At 39.1% G+C, this 17,532-nt stretch overlaps 1 protein-coding gene across 1 annotated transcript; it reads right to left on the bottom strand.

Annotated features, from left to right (window-relative positions):
- Positions 1-1,430: 1,430 nt before the first annotated feature.
- Positions 1,431-17,517, bottom strand: LOC114364032 (uncharacterized). Its single transcript, XM_028320010.1, has 17 exons — positions 17,443-17,517; positions 17,158-17,291; positions 16,662-16,783; positions 16,137-16,294; positions 15,184-15,367; positions 13,835-13,941; positions 13,064-13,285; positions 11,732-11,944; positions 10,647-10,833; positions 10,121-10,263; positions 9,541-9,660; positions 7,792-7,993; positions 6,684-6,779; positions 5,145-5,353; positions 4,602-4,697; positions 3,644-3,787; positions 1,431-1,878 (listed from the first exon to the last, which is right to left on the bottom strand). The coding sequence occupies exons 1-17, from the start codon at positions 17,515-17,517 to the stop codon at positions 1,687-1,689; spliced, it is 2,604 nt and encodes an 867-aa protein (XP_028175811.1). The 3' UTR covers positions 1,431-1,686.
- Positions 17,518-17,532: the final 15 nt, after the last annotated feature.

Here is a 17,532-nt window from a genome sequence, read left to right as displayed (position 1 = left end):
AATTATGAACAGTTACGCAGACTTTCTTGAGAGAATCTGAAGACGTCACCTTGCGCCGTTTTGTATCACTTGTACACTTATTTCACAAACACTTATATCTACTTATTTCAACATTAGGTATTGCACGTGAATATTCGATTCGAACATCTTCTTGGATTTTACATTACAGTCGATTGTCCAGGCGAATGAGCACCTTAATGTAGAGCTATCAGGTCTCATAGATGCCAGATGATAATGTTATTACAGTTTGACATCTCGCTGCTAGAAATTTCTTCGGAGTTTCTTCGAAATATTGTGGCGATTGTTGTTATATTGTACAGTCGTGGACAAAAATTGATATAAGCCAAAAATGAGTGTTTTTGCTCCACGACTGTTTTCGTGTTTCGGTTGAAAATTGGGACTTAACATCCACATTGTTTCTATCAGAAGTTGTTGAGAATTTTATTGTCGCCGTGGTAGTGTTAGGGTAATAAGTTAAGGTAAATAGTGTGCTTGCCTAATGGTCACCTGCTCGGTTAAGTTAATTAGTTTGTTAATCTTGTTAGTAGAACTACATAATAAACAAGTAGTTCTAATAAACAATAATTCTGAAGATAAAAATATCATTTAAATAACCACTCAAAATATTTCTCTAAAGTCTATTCATTAAAGGATCATTATGTAAAATAAAAAGTATTTTAAGCCATTTTATTTTTATGATTATTTGGTTAACAACAGTACATTTCAATTGTTACATTATACTTAGTAAGTTGCACTTTTAACTTTCACTATTGGTGATCATTTGTAGTTCTTTATATTCAGTAACACGACCTGCGGTGTTACAATCTGCCCTCTGTCTACGTGGTCGACCCAACGAGTAAGACAGCATGACTTCTGTTGGTATAATATTTATTGTTTCCTAGCGCATTATCTTTTTATTAATTGGTGCTGAAGATATTGGTAGGGTCTTTCGGTCTTCCGGTTGAGAATGTCGCAAGGCGCGATCCAAGTCAACTGTGCGCCATTTATTGATGACCATTGGTACTTCTTTGTATTTAGTTGAGCGTAGATGGTTTGCGGTGTAGCAAAATAAAATTAAAATAAAACTTAGAGCAGTCCTTCAGTTGGCGCCTTGAACATGGCATATACCACCTAGTTTTTTCTTGACGCTCTGAGGCCAGCATGACACGTCACTGACCTACAGTAGCCCTTCAGTTGGCGCCTTGAACATGGCATATAACTCTAACAGTTGTCGCGTGATCTTGCAAGTCTTGGCGCCTCTGAAGTCAGCCAACTCATAGCGCATCAAACTGTTCAATCTCAGTAAATAAATAAAATAAAAATAAAACTTAGAGCAGTCCTTCAGTTGGCGCCTTGAACATGGCATATAACTCTATCAGTTGTCGCGTGCTCTTGCAAGTCTTAGCGCCTCTGACGTCACCAAACTGCATCACGTAACCTTCTGAGGTATGTCACGTGCGTGACCTACAGTAGCTGTTCAGTTGGCGCCTTGAACATGGCATATAACTCTAACAGTTGCCGCGTGCTCTTGAAAGTCTTGGCGCCTCAGACGTTAGCGCGGCGTATAAGGTACGTCATAATAGAGCAGTTCTCGAGTTGGCGCCATAATCACATTATAATTATGTAACTCTAACAGTTGTCTCAAGCTCTTGCAATTCTTGGCTACTCCACGGAATGTCACGTGACCTACAGTAGCCCTTCAGTTGGCGCCTTGAACATGGCATATAACTCTATCAGTTGTCGCGTGCTTTTACAAGTCTTAGCGCCTCTGACGTCAGCGCGGCGCATGACGTGTGCGCGTGCGCCTTCTATGCCCGACCAGGCCTTTGCGCAAGCGACCAGCTTACTCCACGGCATTGGCCATTCGTTGCGGAGGAACTGTGAAAGAAAATCGACTTCATTACTGGGTTTTAGGTTAGATTGTATATTTTGCTAGAAACATGGATAAGTTGTTGAGTGACGATTTAAAAAAAAACAATAGGACTGGACTGGGAGTAGGACAAGGACTTATGCATAGAATAATATATCTCAGTCCCAGCATCTCGGCTAATCCTAGGATAGAAATTGATCAAGCCCGCTGCTAATATTTCAGTGCCAATCTTCCATTTTCACTGAGTTGAGAGTCAGTGCATACAGGTACAACTAGGCTCTACAGTTTGGCCTTCAATTCCACTCAACAAATTTAATCCTGTGTAGCTTAAATCAGCAGCTAGCAAGTGTATATGTTACGGTTAATGTGATAAATTGAAAATTATTAATAATAACCGGTTATTATGAATAATTACCGACAGTCGCGGTAAAAGTGATAAATTAATCACATTTAACAGTGATTATTCAATAATTCAAACTTAGTACTAACAAATTTCATAAAAGAGAACAACATAATCTTGTGTACGTGCTCGTGTACAGCCAAACTTTTGAACGTTTTGATATCATATATTAATATAATTTGGCATAATGAGTTTGGAATGTTTCTTGCATAATATTACTTTTCCATGATGCCTATAACATAATGTTTTGATTTAAAGTGAAAAATAGGTTAAGGTGCTATTTAGTTAGTTTTATACACACACTAGCGGCCGCCCGCGACTTCGTACGCGTGAATCCCGTTTTTCCCGCTAATTCCCGTTCCCGTGGGAATTCCGGAAATTCCTTTCTTAGTGCACCTCTACGGTACCTAAGATACGTCCCTTCCAAATTTCAAGTGCCTACGTTTAGCCGTTTAGGCTGTGCGTTGATCTGTCAGTCAGTCAGTCAGTTTCTCCTTTTATATATTTAGATTTACCAAATCAAACGGTAATTATTCATAATAACCGGCGATTATTCATAATTTTCACATTTATCACTTTGACCGTAACATATACAGTGTGATAAACCGTAACATAAACGATCATAGCAAATGTTGTGATAGGGATAGAGACATGCGATTTTTGGGTTTACAAAGATAATACGATAGAGAACAATACAAAGTAATAAAAACCACCGGTTATAGGGGCATTTTTTGGAGAAATTGATCAAATAACCAAAAAAAACACGAATTTTTAAGCAGATTTTTTTCAAAAAGTATATTTTTTTACTATTCGTTGGCCTTTTTTGTGTACTTTATGTATTTTTTTAGTATCGCCTGTTATTTAGCATTATTACTGTTTTTGTTTTATCAGGATATAATGCTTAGTTTAAAAGTTATTACGTTTGCTTTACAATAAGTAATTGGTAGAAAAAAAATTCTATAAAAAATTAAAAAAAAATCTCAAAAAGATTTTGACCACTTTTTTGTCGATAAAAATAGGTCTAGTTTCATCTATTTTCATATGTACACTTTAACGTGACTCACACTGTATAATTATCAGGTCATTTAGCCTCTACTGCAGGAGGACGACCATCTCAATTTTACCAGAGGTAAATGGAGGATTTGCCCTAAGATTCCTTCTTCCCACGCAAGCCAGAAGTTGGGGAGCCTTGGATGATTAAATAATTATGTCAAGTTAAATAGATAAAGGTGACTGAGTTTCTTGCGCTGCTTCTTTACAGCACTGGCCCATTCATTGTCCCGAAGCAGTGGCTGGTAAAGTAATACTTGGACGTCTAAAAGCGTTTTTGAAAGCCTATCTGAAGAATATGACTTTGGACTTTTCAACAATACCTGATCAAACGGTCGCCTCCCAATGTGGAACATGATGTATATGAGCGGAGCCTTGTTAAGCGGCACCGAACTATCGCAAGGCTCTTGCGTACCGAGTTCCTTGTATATCCTCTCTGCGTGTAACTGGAGGTGGTCGTAGATTACCTAGGAAATATGTTGCTAGATTAGTATCAAGCACATTGGTAACTATAGATCTAGGGTCGAAGTACTATTTAAATCTATTTAAATAAAAATGAATTGATGTTCGTTAGTCTGATTTAAACTCGAGAACGGCTGGGCCGATTGAGCTGATTTTGGTTTTAAAATGTTTGTCGTAGTCCAGGGTAGGTCTAAACGGTGAGCAAATACGCGCGCGATATTGTTTTTCTGTGACAGACAAAATTCCACGCGGGCGAAGCCGCGAGCGGAAAGCTAGTAGTCTATACAAATAAAGACATTTTTGACTTTGAGGGCATAACTGAGTCAGTGCCAGAGATATAGGAGCGGCAGGGGAGGCGTGTTGTAACATTTATGACAAGTCTGAAGCACATCTGAAGTCTCTCTGACGTTTGACATCAAAAAACACCCTCCCGTGCCGCTTCCATACCTGATGATAGACTAAACATCTTCATAGCATTGACATTATTTATTAATTTACATTATTTTTCTTGTCGTGTCGACAACAAACCTACACAGTGTCAGCCCAAAACTCCGCCACAAGAATGGCACTGTCAGTAGCCTTCCTGCGTGCAGTTCTTTGGGCACGTAGGGCACGAAATCATGTGCTTCGTCGACTGACATAATTTGTAATTTGCATTGTATAACTTGTTGGCGCTTTGGAATCTCTGTGAGCCTTCAAGCAGCCTATTATAAATAAATAAGTTTGGCAAGCTCTTTTTGGGACACCCTGTATACATATACATATTAGTAGCATTTATTATTTTAAAAAGTTTAGTTTCATATTTTATATATTACTTACCCGCAAGCTATCTCTCCCCGGTGCTGACATCAGAATTTGACTAGTCAGAGCCGCGGCGTCACTCGCCCGTTCCGCGTTAGAGCCTGGCACATCTCCCTAGGAATAAAATAACATTATTTTTAGATAGTCGATATTCTTAAATGACGTCAACGTTCTTAATAAAACATCAACCGTGTGATGCAAGGAAATCTACTGTGGATCTAGATTATCTAAATAATTGCCGCATGCAGGAAAATGGGTAGAAAATGAGAAAACACAAAACAGGGCAGATATGTACCATCTTAGATTGCATCTCACTTAACACCAAGTGTGATTGCAGTCAAATACCTGCTTTGCCATGCATAAAAAATTGCTGTGACATACAGACGGACAGACGGACAGACAGACATACATGACGAATCTATAAGGGTTCCGTTTTTTGCCATTTGGCTACGGAACCCTAAAAAAGCCGGCCAATTGCGACATAGACTCACGAACTGAGGGTTCAGTACCCTTCAACTCTTTCTCAATATAAGTTAACTACTATAAAGGAATAAAAAATACCTCTTCAAAAAGTTCCGCGAACTCCGGAAAATCCTCCAATCCAAATGTATTGGACAACGTAAACGTTTTTTTAGTCTGTGCCACCAGTTGAACAATTTCTTGTGTGTGTTTGTCATCTTCGTCTATAGAACATAGCGCTTCGGCGATCGCTAATGCTATGGAAGATGGTGAACTGTGGCTTCCATCAAAACTCAACGAACTTGAGGTATCTGAAAATTAGACTTTATTACTGTGACATAAAGACGATGTCAGCTTTGTCTATGGCGAACTATGGCTTACATCGAAACTCAACGAGCTTGAGTTATCTGCAAAATTAGACTTTATTACTGAGACATAAAGACGATATCAGCTTCATCTATGGAACATACAGCTTTGTCAATCGCTAGTTATATGTAAGACATGGAACTGTGGCTTCCATAGAAACTCAACGAACTTGAGGTATCTTCAAAACTAGACTTTATTACTGTGACATAAAGACGATGTGAGCTTCGTCTATGGAACATAGAGCTTTGGCAATTGCTAGTGATATCGAAGACAGTGAACTGTGGCTTCCATCGAAACTCAGCGAGCTTGAGGTATCTGCAAAATTAGACTTTATTTCTGAGCAATAAAGACGATGTCAGCTTGGTCTATGGAACATACAGCTTTGTCAATCGCTAGTGATATCGAAGATAGTGAACTGTGGCTTCCATCGAAACTCAACGAGCTTGAGGTATCTGCAAAAGTGGACTTTATTGCTGAGACATAAAGACGATGTCAGCTTGGTCTATCGAACATACAGCTTTGTCAATCGCCAGTTCTATCGAAGATGATGAACTGTGGCTTCCATCGAAACTCAACGAACTTGAGGTATCTGAAAATTAGACTTTATTACTGTGACATAAAGACGATGTCAGCTTGGTCTATGGAACATACAGCTTTGTCAATCGCCAGTTCTATCGAAGATGATGAACTGTGGCTTCCATCGAAACTCAGCGAGCTTGAGTTATCTGCAAAATTAGACTTTATTACTGAGACATAAAGACGATGTCAGCTTCGTCTATGGAACATACAGCTTTGTCAATCGCTAGTGATATCTAAGACAGTGAACTGTGGCTTCCATCGAAACTCAACGAGCTTGAGGTATCTGCAAAAGTGGACTCTATAACTAAGAGATAAGAATGCAGCGCTTCAGCAATTAATAGTGCTATTGAAAATGGCTAACTGTGACTCCCACCGAAACTCAATGAACTTGAGGTGACTGCATGCAAAAGTGGACTTAATTACTAAGACATAGAACGGCGCTTGCACGATCTCTAGTGCTATGGTGAACTGTGGCTTTCATCGAAATTCAACGAGCTTGAGGTATCTGCAAAAGTGGACTTTATTGCTGAGACATAAAGACGATGTCAGCTTCGTCTATGGAACATAGAGCTTTGGCAATTGCCAGTGCTATCGAAGATTACAAACTGTGGCTCCCATCGAAACTCAAAGAGCTATTAAATTGGACTTTATTACTAAGAGATAGAGATGATATTGAATGTGACGAACAATACTCACTGGTTGTATGAGACAAACTCATGATCCGAACATGTTTCCCTCTCTGTCTGTTTGACTTGCTACCCATATTGTGCGGCTCTCCATTGGCTGTAGCAGCTGAAATAATATGTTAGACTTAGTAATACAGGGGGTTAGGTAATATATAAACAAAATAAAATTTATAAAATCAGATTTGTATGAAAATTAAAATAATTAAAATTAAGATATCAATTTTCCAAAGATGGGCTAGTGTGCCGACACTTATGATAATACTAGCTTTCCGCCCGCGGCTTCGCCCGCGTGGAATTTTGTCTGTCACAGAAAAACTTTATCGCGCGCGTCCCTGTTTCAAAAACCGGGATAAAAACTATCCTATGTTTTTTCCCGGGACTCAAACTATCTCTATGCCAAATTTCATCAAAATCGGTTGCGAGGTTTAAGCGGGAAGGCGTAACAGACAGACAGACAGACAGACAGACAGAGTTACTTCCGCATTTATAATATTAGTTGGGATGAGCCGCATATACCCAATTAGCTAACACCCTGTACCTATATTATGGACAACGCAACAATATCGGTTAGAACAGTCAGCGTCAAATAGTTCGTGACACCCAAAGTAGCCAAAAAGTTCGCAACACGTCTTTGTTACAATGAGGGCTATCGTTTTTATACTTAACAGTTGGCACCCCTGGCGATTGACAGGACCTTACTCTACAGTGGCGCTACTGGTGAGCGCTAAAACGATAGCCCTCATTGGAATAAGACTGTGTTGTCAACTTTTTGGCTACTTTGGTTGTCAAGAACCATTTGACGCTGACTGTATTGTTGCGTCTTATTAAAATCGCATTCATCAATTTAGGTACCTACATTAAAATTTAGATGTATGCCGTTAGGCAAATAAATAGATCAAATACAAAAAATAAAATAGTTTATGGTGCATTTTTAATGTCAAATTATGTTTGTCTCAAAAGTACTGTAATCAGCCCATTACATTTTCATTGTAAAATCACACCTATTCCAACTACTTAAGCTATAGTCTTAACCTTCTGCCTAACTTAAATGAAATGCTCGGAACTAAAGTCAAGCAATATTGACCCTTATCACTATCCAGTTCGATACAAAATCTCACCTTTTTCCTTCGCAGCTTCCTTGTTAGCCCACTTCAGCATTTCTTCATACGTGACTGTAATCAACATTTGTAGTAACACACAGCCTCCTACAGGGTTGACGTGGGAAGGCAAAGTCTTCTCTATGATTGTACACGCGTTCGTGAAGCTACGTGGTATGCAGTTTAGCGAACGGGATACGCAGGTTAGGCAGAGAGACATTGTCTGAAACGAAGAAATTTTATTATGAAAAGAAATATATTTTTTGTAATGTTTGTGGCGTGATATAACGCCCCGAAAAGGGCCAACATACAAATAAAGAATTTGATTAACATGTTTCTATAGGTTAACCAATCAAAATGAAGAGTTAAAGTGCCTGATTTTTTAAATTATAAGAACGGAAAATAAATCAACTTAAACTGCTGAATATATACAGAATCTAATTTGTTACTTCTATTCGCTGGGTGCGAAGTACTAGGTGGGGGGGACATAATCTATCGCAGCGCTCATGGTGGTCAAAAGTAGAAATAATGTAAGCTCTGTCATCAGATGTATCTGTCAATGGCAAAGCGATTCTACATAATACATTTTAATATCATTAATTAATCGCATGAAAAGGGTCCTACTGGGAACTTAAATAAAAGAGTGGACTGTATTTCGATAGGGCTGTTTTAATAGCCGTTTACAATTTGGAAATAACTAAACTATACAACGTGGTAGTACAAAAATGAGTCACAGTAGTTGTTGTGCACAGATGTTTGCCTTATGATGAGAGCGTGAATTATTGAACTCTGCCCTTGTTTTGTTCTTAATTCTTCTACATCTCGGACTTGTCCAGCCAATATCAACAACTTTCCTTTAAATACGGTTTGTGGTTGGAATTTGATATTGTAACACTCACAAACCCGGTCTTCAGAACAATACTCATTTCGATCTGAAAACGATATTTAATTTATTACTAGCGATACAGGATCATTTAAATATATTTACTGTTATATAATGAAACCGTTAAAGTAGCTTTTTCTTTTTGTTTTACTGTAAAACTACAACTATAAATGAAGTAAACAAACCCCGACACAATCAAAATTAAACACACTTTTCGGACTTACCTCATTTGATTTGAATGACCAAAATGATTTCAAAACCTTTTTTCCACCCAAATCGTGGTATCAAAACAATTTATTAGTCGAAAATATTTGTTATTTTTACATTTCGATATTTTTTCACAAATAAACGACCTAAATGTCAATGTGACAGAGCCCACAAAGTTATGGACGCTAGTTGGCGCTGTAATCGTGCACAGAGCCAATAGTGAGTGTAGTGGAAGTTAATAAATGAAAAGAGTGGACTGTATGAAAATAATTGTCTTTTCGGTATAAAACAAGATTATCGAGACCGTTTAGTGCAAAGTCGTTGAAGAGAGTGCGTCAGGATCGTCTTCTTAGATGTTCGCTCGCGAACCGAACATTGCTCGTTCGTTCGCCGAACGCTCGCCGCTCCCTCCGGTCACGCCGCCCGCGGGCAATGTCCGTGAGTAGACAAATTCGAATCTAAGACGATTTATTAAAATAGACTTCTCTTTACCCCTCTTTCTCTCTTACCATCACTGTGATTGGGACGAGACGAGAAACAACACAATTAACACATTGATAAGAAAAACGTCATTTTTCCTGGAAAAAGTACCTACAATTTCGCGTAGTGACAGTCCTTTTATCAATGCGTGGACGAGAATGGTTCTGACAGTGATATAATAAGATTTAATTATAGGTTACCTGATACATAGAAGCTCCTGAAAGAACAGCATTGACAAGTATTGGTGGTATGAACTCAAGCGCTGTTCCGACGATTGCAAGTATCCCGGCCAACCAGGGAGGCCTTCGGTCGCACCAAACCTTGAAAAACGAAGTTCACGATTTACCCACTGTTTCTAATATTGGGGTAGCTTTTTAAAACGTTCACGGCTTATGGCTAAGGCAAAAAACAAATCAATCAAAAGAGCTTAAAACTATTCACGTGCATCAATCAAGCTGCAGTGTCGTATAAACAACACTAGGGGTATTGCATTAACGACATTCGGACGTTAAGCCAGAGCGTGAACCGAACCTAACTGAATAGCATCTTCAGCCATTGTTAAAAGCTCAAATTGCTGAACACTAGACTTTTTTCCTTATCTTTCTATCACTGTATAATGCATTTCTCTAGATTTTTCTCTGTATGCTAAAAAGATAGTAGGTATCTTCTTTGGACTCTGCATCAATATGTTGCTTAGCTTGAAAAGTGAAAAGCAATAATATGCAAATATTTTACGAATTCACTGCAGTCATGACGCTTTGTGACCTACATTTTATTTACCTGTCGTTTATCCAAACAAGCGGCCCAGTCTCTGCCTGATATCTCCAAGGCGTAACAGAGGGTTGACTTGAGTTCGGCTTTGCTTCCAATAGTGGCCAGAATGTGGGTCAACGCTCCAGCTGTTCTGGCGTATTCTTCTCTGGCTGAAAAGTTTTTACCGATTAAATAACGTATCGTCACCATCAAAATTATAAGAAGTACTAAGACGGTCAAGAGAGTCAAGCGTAGTGTGGTTAAAAAATAATATTAACAAAAAAAACTGACTCCAACAAAAGTGCATTAAACGTGATAAAATAATATATATTATTTATTTATTAGAGCCAATTTTTAACAATGATTAATATGTTCAGAGTCATTGCAAGCATATCAAGTTTCTTCATGACTTGAAAAGAAATTCTCAAGTTAGCTGTATGTTTTATTTACCTATGTTTGTTACCGCATTTTTATAATATTTAATTCTTTTTTTTTTTTGAGTCTGTCATTAAAATTTAGTGATGGATTAGCGATAAACTAAGATAAACCTCACCGTCACTATCGCCTTTAAACTTGCAGAATCCGTCAGCCGTGCATAAAAACCCGTTGCACTTCTGGTTTTTCCCATCCACACTGTACCACAGACCATCAGCTGGCCAGCGAGAGTTGTCCGCTGACATGTGCTTGATGGCTCGGATTAGCAGCATTCGGGCTAGGTGGCAGTTACGCATCATTAGGACCTTAAGAACGTGGACATAAGGTTTATTATAGTGTCACTTAACAAATTCAATAAGGTCGTTTTATGGAGTTATCGTTTTGAGCTATTTTTGGAATTATGGAGTTTTTTGGAGTTACCGTTTTTTTAAGTTGTGGCGAGAGCCAGAGAGTTATCCACCGACATGTGCTTAATGGCTCGGATTAGCAGCATTCGAGCTAGGTGGCAGTTGCGCATCATTAGAACCTTAAGAAGGAGGACATAAGGTTGATTATAGTGTTACTTAACAAATTCAATAAGGTCGTTTTTTGGAGTTATGGATCGTTTATGCTGACATAATAATTATGCATGATAGCTCGGATTAGCAGCATTCGAGCTAGGTGGCAGTTGCGCATCATTAGAACCTTAAGAAGGAGGACATAAGGTTGATTATAGTGTCACTTAACAAATTCAATAAGGTCGTTTTTTGGAGTTATGGATCGTTTATGCTGACATAATAATTATGCATGATAGCTCGGATTAGCAGCATTCGAGCTAGGTGGCAGTTGCGCATCATTAGAACCTTAAGAAGGAGGACATAAGGTTGATTATAGTGTCACTTACATTTATAAGGCTTGAAGTATAAGTTTCAAGTGGTTCCTGATTACGGTCCTATTCTTATTGACTAGCTTTTGATTGTGCCTCTGTCCGCGTGGAAATATGTTTTATGACATTTTAGCCTATATTGGCCAAACTGCATGATTCATAGTGGAAAATTTTCCGGTTTTTGAAAGGGGTAGGGTAATACTTTATACCCTTATGTGATAGACCAAAATTTACAGGCGAAGCCACGGGCAAAAGCTAGTAGGCTAATCCAGAAATCATTGAGCATGTTCAGCAGTAGACGTCCTGTGGCTGAAATGATGATGATAATGATTACCTACCTTCACAATCAAAGCCCAAGATGGCTGCGGTTGCGCTAACAACACAACCAACTCCAGTCCTATAGCAGTCTTATTGGGGAGGTCTTGTGTGCTTTTAACATTTAGGGATATGTCATCAAAACTTCCTTCAAATAAATCCGGACTGACGAACGTGAACCATGGGTAGGGGCTGTCTTTGGACGAGACTGCCGGCTTGTCCTGCTCTTTGAAGGCCTGGAATTGGTGTAAGAATGTTATAGGATATTCGACCTAAATAATATGAGCGTAAGGTTCAAATTACGGTGGCAATATGTGGAAAAGAGTCCTGTTATTATCAAGTTAACCCCCTATATGGCACAAGTTGGATTTTTTTTTTATGTGATAGGAGGCAAACGAGCAGACGGATCTATCTATTTTCGATATTATGGTAAGAGAATAAGGTTTAAATTATGGTAGCAATTATGTAGTTTCTATTCTATAGCAGTCTTGTTGGGCAGGTCTTGTGTGCTCTTAACATTCAGGGATATGTCATCAAAACTGCCTTCGAATAGGTCCGGGCTCACGAATGTGAACTAAGGGTACGGGCTGTCTTTGGACGAGACTGCCGGCTTGTCCTGCTCTTTGAATTGATGATAAAAGTGTTGAAGTACTTCGACCTTTGATAAGTACCTAGGGAATAATGTTGGCAATATATGGGACAGAATCTTTTTACTAGCAAGTTAACTCCCTATATGGCACAAGTTGGAAATGTTAATCAATTTTCGACCTAATAGTAAGTGAATAAGGTAATAACTAATAAATAAATGTCTTTAACCGTAAGTGAATGTCCGACCCAACCATGTCAGATCGATGGCAGTAACTGAGCTTCTCCAGATATTTAAACACTTCTTACACTTCGCGTGAACATCCCTCACGTCTGGAGTCTGCTGTTTTATGTCCAGTCCAGCCAAGTCTGCACCGGTTGAGCAAATTGATGGAAACAACTGAGCTACTCTGAGAAAACTAACTTGATGTATAAAATGCAGCTCGGCGCCTCTATACACCAGACATTTGAACAATTTGTTGCACTTCGCGTGGACATCCCTAACATCTCGAGTCTGCTGTTTTATGTCCAGTCCAGCCAAGTCTGCACCGGTTGAGCAGATTGATGAAGTATCTGAGCTACGTTGAGCAAACTTACTTGATGTATAAAATGCAGCTCGGCGCCTCTATACACCAGACATTTGAACAGCTTGTTACACTTCGCGTGGACATCCCTAACATCTCGAGTCTGCTGTTTTATTTCCAGTCCAGCCAAGTCTGCACCGGTTGAGCAGATTGATGAAGTATCTGAGCTACGTTGAGCAAACTTACTTGATGTATAAAATGCAGCTCGGCGCCCCTATACACCAGGCACTTGAACAATTTGTTGCACTTCGCGTGGACATCCCTAACATCTCGAGTCTGCTGTTTTATTTCCAGTCCAGCCAAGTCTGCACCGGTTGAGCAAATAGATGGAAGTAACTGAGCTACACAGAGTAGGATATTGAGAATGTCGTTGAGGAGCAGGCGGTTAGTAGCTTCTGTTGTTGTTGTCTGAAATAAACAAAAAAATATTTTTAGAAGCTAAAACTGGGCTATTATAACATCAGGTCATTTAGTTTATATTACAGGAATACAAACCTATTTAATTTACAGGAGGCAAATGCAAGATTTGGCCTAATGTCCCGATTCTGGCCAGACAGACGTTAGGGAAGTTTTATAGCAAAAAAAACTAAATTATATCGACACGTTTTAGCACATTATCATTTTAATTTAATAGCTATCCACCATGCACCCTACTGTTATTTACATAAGTATAAACCTATTTTTTTTTCTCTCTTTTTATTATCTCTGTACCGAGTGCGACGGGCGCCCGCAGTGAGTGTGCGAGCGCGACAGCAACATAATTACGCGCGAGCGATAAGGATGGGTAGCTTGGGGTCATTGGACGAAATTTTACGTGCTCGCAGACCAGGCTTTAGTAGAGATAATTCATTCAATTCATGGGTAGATAGGATATGCTGTCATTTAAGCGTGGGCATCCAGCGTAGCTACTAACGTTAACTAATATTTACCGTTTAAACCAAAAATGAACCTTCTTACCTGGCAATAACGCACAGTCAATATGGTAAGAGTTTCATTCAGCATTCCAGCAAAGATTCTTTGAGCCATTCTCGGAGGCACGGTATCCCATAGATCTTTTCTACTACCTGTAACGAAAACAAACATTCATCGATAAGGAGGCGACTTTAAGATGGCCTTAAAATTCGTAATTATTACTATCCGTTCGTTTTAAGTTTCCCGCAGACTAAAGACTGTTAGTCGGCCGATAGTTGGGCCCGATTTTATTTGTACGAAGAATCGACCGGTACTAAATCGGTGTAATGTCAGGCCTGTTCATCTCCGCGAGTTTACATCGAAAACAAAACACGCCCGATGGCCCACCTACAGGATACTATTCGACAAGGCCTCACATACGAGCGAACATTGACTCACGCACGCGTATTCTTGTGTATGATGTAGAGGTGGGCGCCACGCCGGCGCGNGCTAATCCAACATTAACTATTTGTGCCTCCAAAGAGCTCAAAAATACATGTTAAGGGTACTTTTATCGGCACATTGGTACGCTTGCCTTTAGGAAATATACGAGAACCTGATCTCAGCCAAACCCGCTATCCAAATATCAAAGTATCTAATTTACTAGGGTAAACCACTGCTCTAGTGGCTCAAACTCCAAGTAACTGCAAATCACCTGATTAATCTTGACGGCAGATACTAAAAAAGCAGATTTTTGAAAAAAAACCTAATTAACAAAGGTCAAACAAGGTCACGCCGCCGACGCCGCCGCCGCCGAGGTCAAAAAGTCGGCGCGCCGCCGCCGGCCAATTGTATATCGGCGCCCACCTCTAGTATGATGTAAGAAAATAAAGAAAATGGTGTACTAAATACTGTGCAGTATTTAACTGTCTACATAATAATAAAAACACAGAATGTACTTTTTTAAGTTGCCTCAAGACACTGAGAGGTAAATAAGTAGTTACAAATACAAATACAAATATTTTATTTATGCAAACACACCGTTTACGCATACACCTTCAAATACAATTGGTAACAATAAAATCATATTAATATTATTCATGATATTTCCTCCGCCATTTTCCGCAGTTTGGCACCTCACGTCACATCATTTTACCGAAGTCAGCCCTTTTGTCGGCCGATAGTTTAGTCGGGCAGTTAATCATGCGCATGTATGGAAGTGCGCACATTACACCGATTTGATTTTCATACAAATTAGAAGCGGACCCAACTATCGGCCAACTAAAAGTCGGTGGTCTGCGCATAGGCTAATGCATAGTACCTTTCAAGCTGTAGATCCTGGCTACACAGGAGTTGCAGCGGTGGGAACCAGAGGTGGGAATAGTCCAGTGTTTGTCAGTATAAAGCAAACGTACCGTTCATATAAAGCCACCATCCCTGCACAGAGGGAGTCCCCGCTTCATGCACCGTCCGCGTCTGTCCATCAATGGGCCGGCCTCCGGAGTCCTGCAGGATGTATAGAGAGAGCACCCTGTTGTGGAGATCTAGCACCCTCTCTGCGACTGCCTCTGACATTGTTACGTAGCGTTTGTAACAGGCCTGTAAAAAAAAACAACAATCTTATCAATAAGCTAGCTCGATTCGTCTTTCGATAATACAACTAAAATAATACAAAAAAGTTAAACCCGGGACGAACTTTGGTTTAAAATGACAAAAAGTGTTCGTCTGAATAACTTAAGTAAGATCAGAGAACAAATGAGTAGGTCATAGTAAGTGGAGAACTAACAGTTCTTACAAAATCAGTCAACATTGAACCTGAGGTGCATCTTACCAGAGTAAATACAAATGAGTAGGTCATCTTCACAGAAACGCACCGAGCGCGGTTTGTATGTGAGCGCGCGCCAATACGTAAGTATGAGGCGCGCACGCACATACTGACAAAATTCAGCGCAGCTCACCGCTAATCCACGCTAAATTGAGAATGAAGATGACCTACTCATTTGTATTTACTCTGGTAAGATGCACCTCAGGTTCAATGTTGACTGATTTTGTAAGAACTGTTAGTTCTCCACTATTCCAATGATTGAATTAGGCCCGATTCGACCAAACTTTTATCCGAGAATAACTCCTGGTATAACTGACACATTGATTGTATTTATCTTTAGAAGTAGTTTTCACTCCTATGACGAAGTGGTTACTTCTAACTCTATGTTTTAAGGTTGACTCTATGGAAGCAACTTTGAAGACTTATTGCAAAATGTACCTATACTTAGTCGAGTGAAAAATGAACTACATTTTTTTTGGAGTTTAAACCATATTACATTAGAATAAATTACATATTAGTGCTTGTGACGGAAATATCTCTAACCTGCAGCAAAGATAGTCTCTCTGAGCTGCCCATATCCTCAACGTGTTGCAGATAGCAGAACAGACTGTTCTTCAGCAGGGCAGCTGCTCCAAGAGTAGCCGTCAATACTGGCAAGTCCGCGTGATCGAGAGCTTCTTGGGCCAACATATGCAAGTGCTCTAGAAGTTGACAAAAGAGACTTTGTGACGTTGATGATAAGGGTGTGAAAAGTTAAGAGAAACCCTGATCAGAATAGATATGTAGAAACATGCAAATATGGACCTTAATGCTGAAGGACAGATGTTCTGAAAGTTGACAAAAAACATGAATAAAAGAGACTTTATAACGTTGATGATAAAGGTGTGGAAAGTTGAGAGAAACCCTGATCCCCAAAATGCTGGAGGTGTTAGTACAAAGGACAGCAACAAATCAGTTTAGGTTTTATTAGCACTGGGGCATCTTATGTAGCTGTAACAAAAGCGATTTTGCAAACAAAAATAGGTACATATTTTAGTCTAAAGATAAATTAACTACATAAAAACTTACCAAGCAAAGAATCACTGGATTTAATGGCTAATTGCACGAATTTGTCAGGGTCTGAAGTTTTGGCGACACCAATATCTCCAGAATCATCTTCTTCAGTCTTGACAAACATTCCTGATCCTTGTCTGGAATATAAAAAAAATCTATTTATTAACATTTAAAGTGACTACATAATAGAGTAGTCAGTACAATGGTATCATCATCATCATTTCAGCCACAGGACGTTCACTGCTGAAAATAGGGCTCCCCCAATAATTGGCAGATTGGCCGGTTTGTAACAGTCTGCATTCAGCTCTTCCTGCTATTTTTATGAGGCCCATGTCCACCTAGTAGATGGACATCCCATGCTGCATACTTTAAAGGCTGGTCTATTTATTGAATAAAATAGAGTATTTTATTAATTAAATTGGAGGTCAATCAATTGAGTGAATCATACAAGAAGAAAATTTTATAAGAATTTTATAGGCATACCTTTACCTAGTCAAGTAAATATACTTACTTGAAAGCAACTGAAAACTCCTCTTCTAACCAGAGCACAATTTTCACCGCTGCAAATGAGGCATTTCTGGGAAAGTCCAATCTCCCACCGACTACTCCAGGACAAATTGTCTCAGATAATACCGTCTGGTTTGCCTGGAAAATGGGATCAAATTAATTATACATTTGCAAGAGCTAGATATTTTTTTAAAATCTAGAATAGATATTACAACAGAAGAAAAAGGAAAACAGCCTGAATAATAAAAAGTGGTTTTGTAGCTTATATAAGGTATTTAGTGCATATTACCTGATAATATTCCAAGTCCCTTTGCAATAATATGGGAATCCGATCCATAATATTTCCATCTTCTATCACCTCCATCTTGATTTAGGTGAA

Source organism: Ostrinia furnacalis, unplaced genomic scaffold, assembly GCF_004193835.3.
Source record: "Ostrinia furnacalis isolate ACB-3 unplaced genomic scaffold, ASM419383v2 OfSCF7340, whole genome shotgun sequence".
NCBI lineage: Eukaryota > Metazoa > Arthropoda > Insecta > Lepidoptera > Crambidae > Ostrinia > Ostrinia furnacalis.
Note: the sequence above shows the minus strand (reverse complement) of the source record. Positions and strands in the feature narration are given on the sequence as shown.

What these genes read in the sequence shown, in the direction of transcription:
- LOC114364032 (XM_028320010.1), bottom strand. Translation starts at nt 17,517, where the DNA reads ATGGAGGTGATAGAAGATGGAAATATTATGGATCGGATTCCCATATTA. An exon ending in CAGGAGCTTCTATGTATCAG is followed by an intron (nt 7,994 to 9,540) that starts GTAACCTATAAT and finishes TCTTCGTTTCAG; the next exon opens with ACAATGTCTCTCTGCCTAAC. An exon ending in CGGGGAGAGATAGCTTGCGG is followed by an intron (nt 3,788 to 4,601) that starts GTAAGTAATATA and finishes CATATTTCCTAG; the next exon opens with GTAATCTACGACCACCTCCA.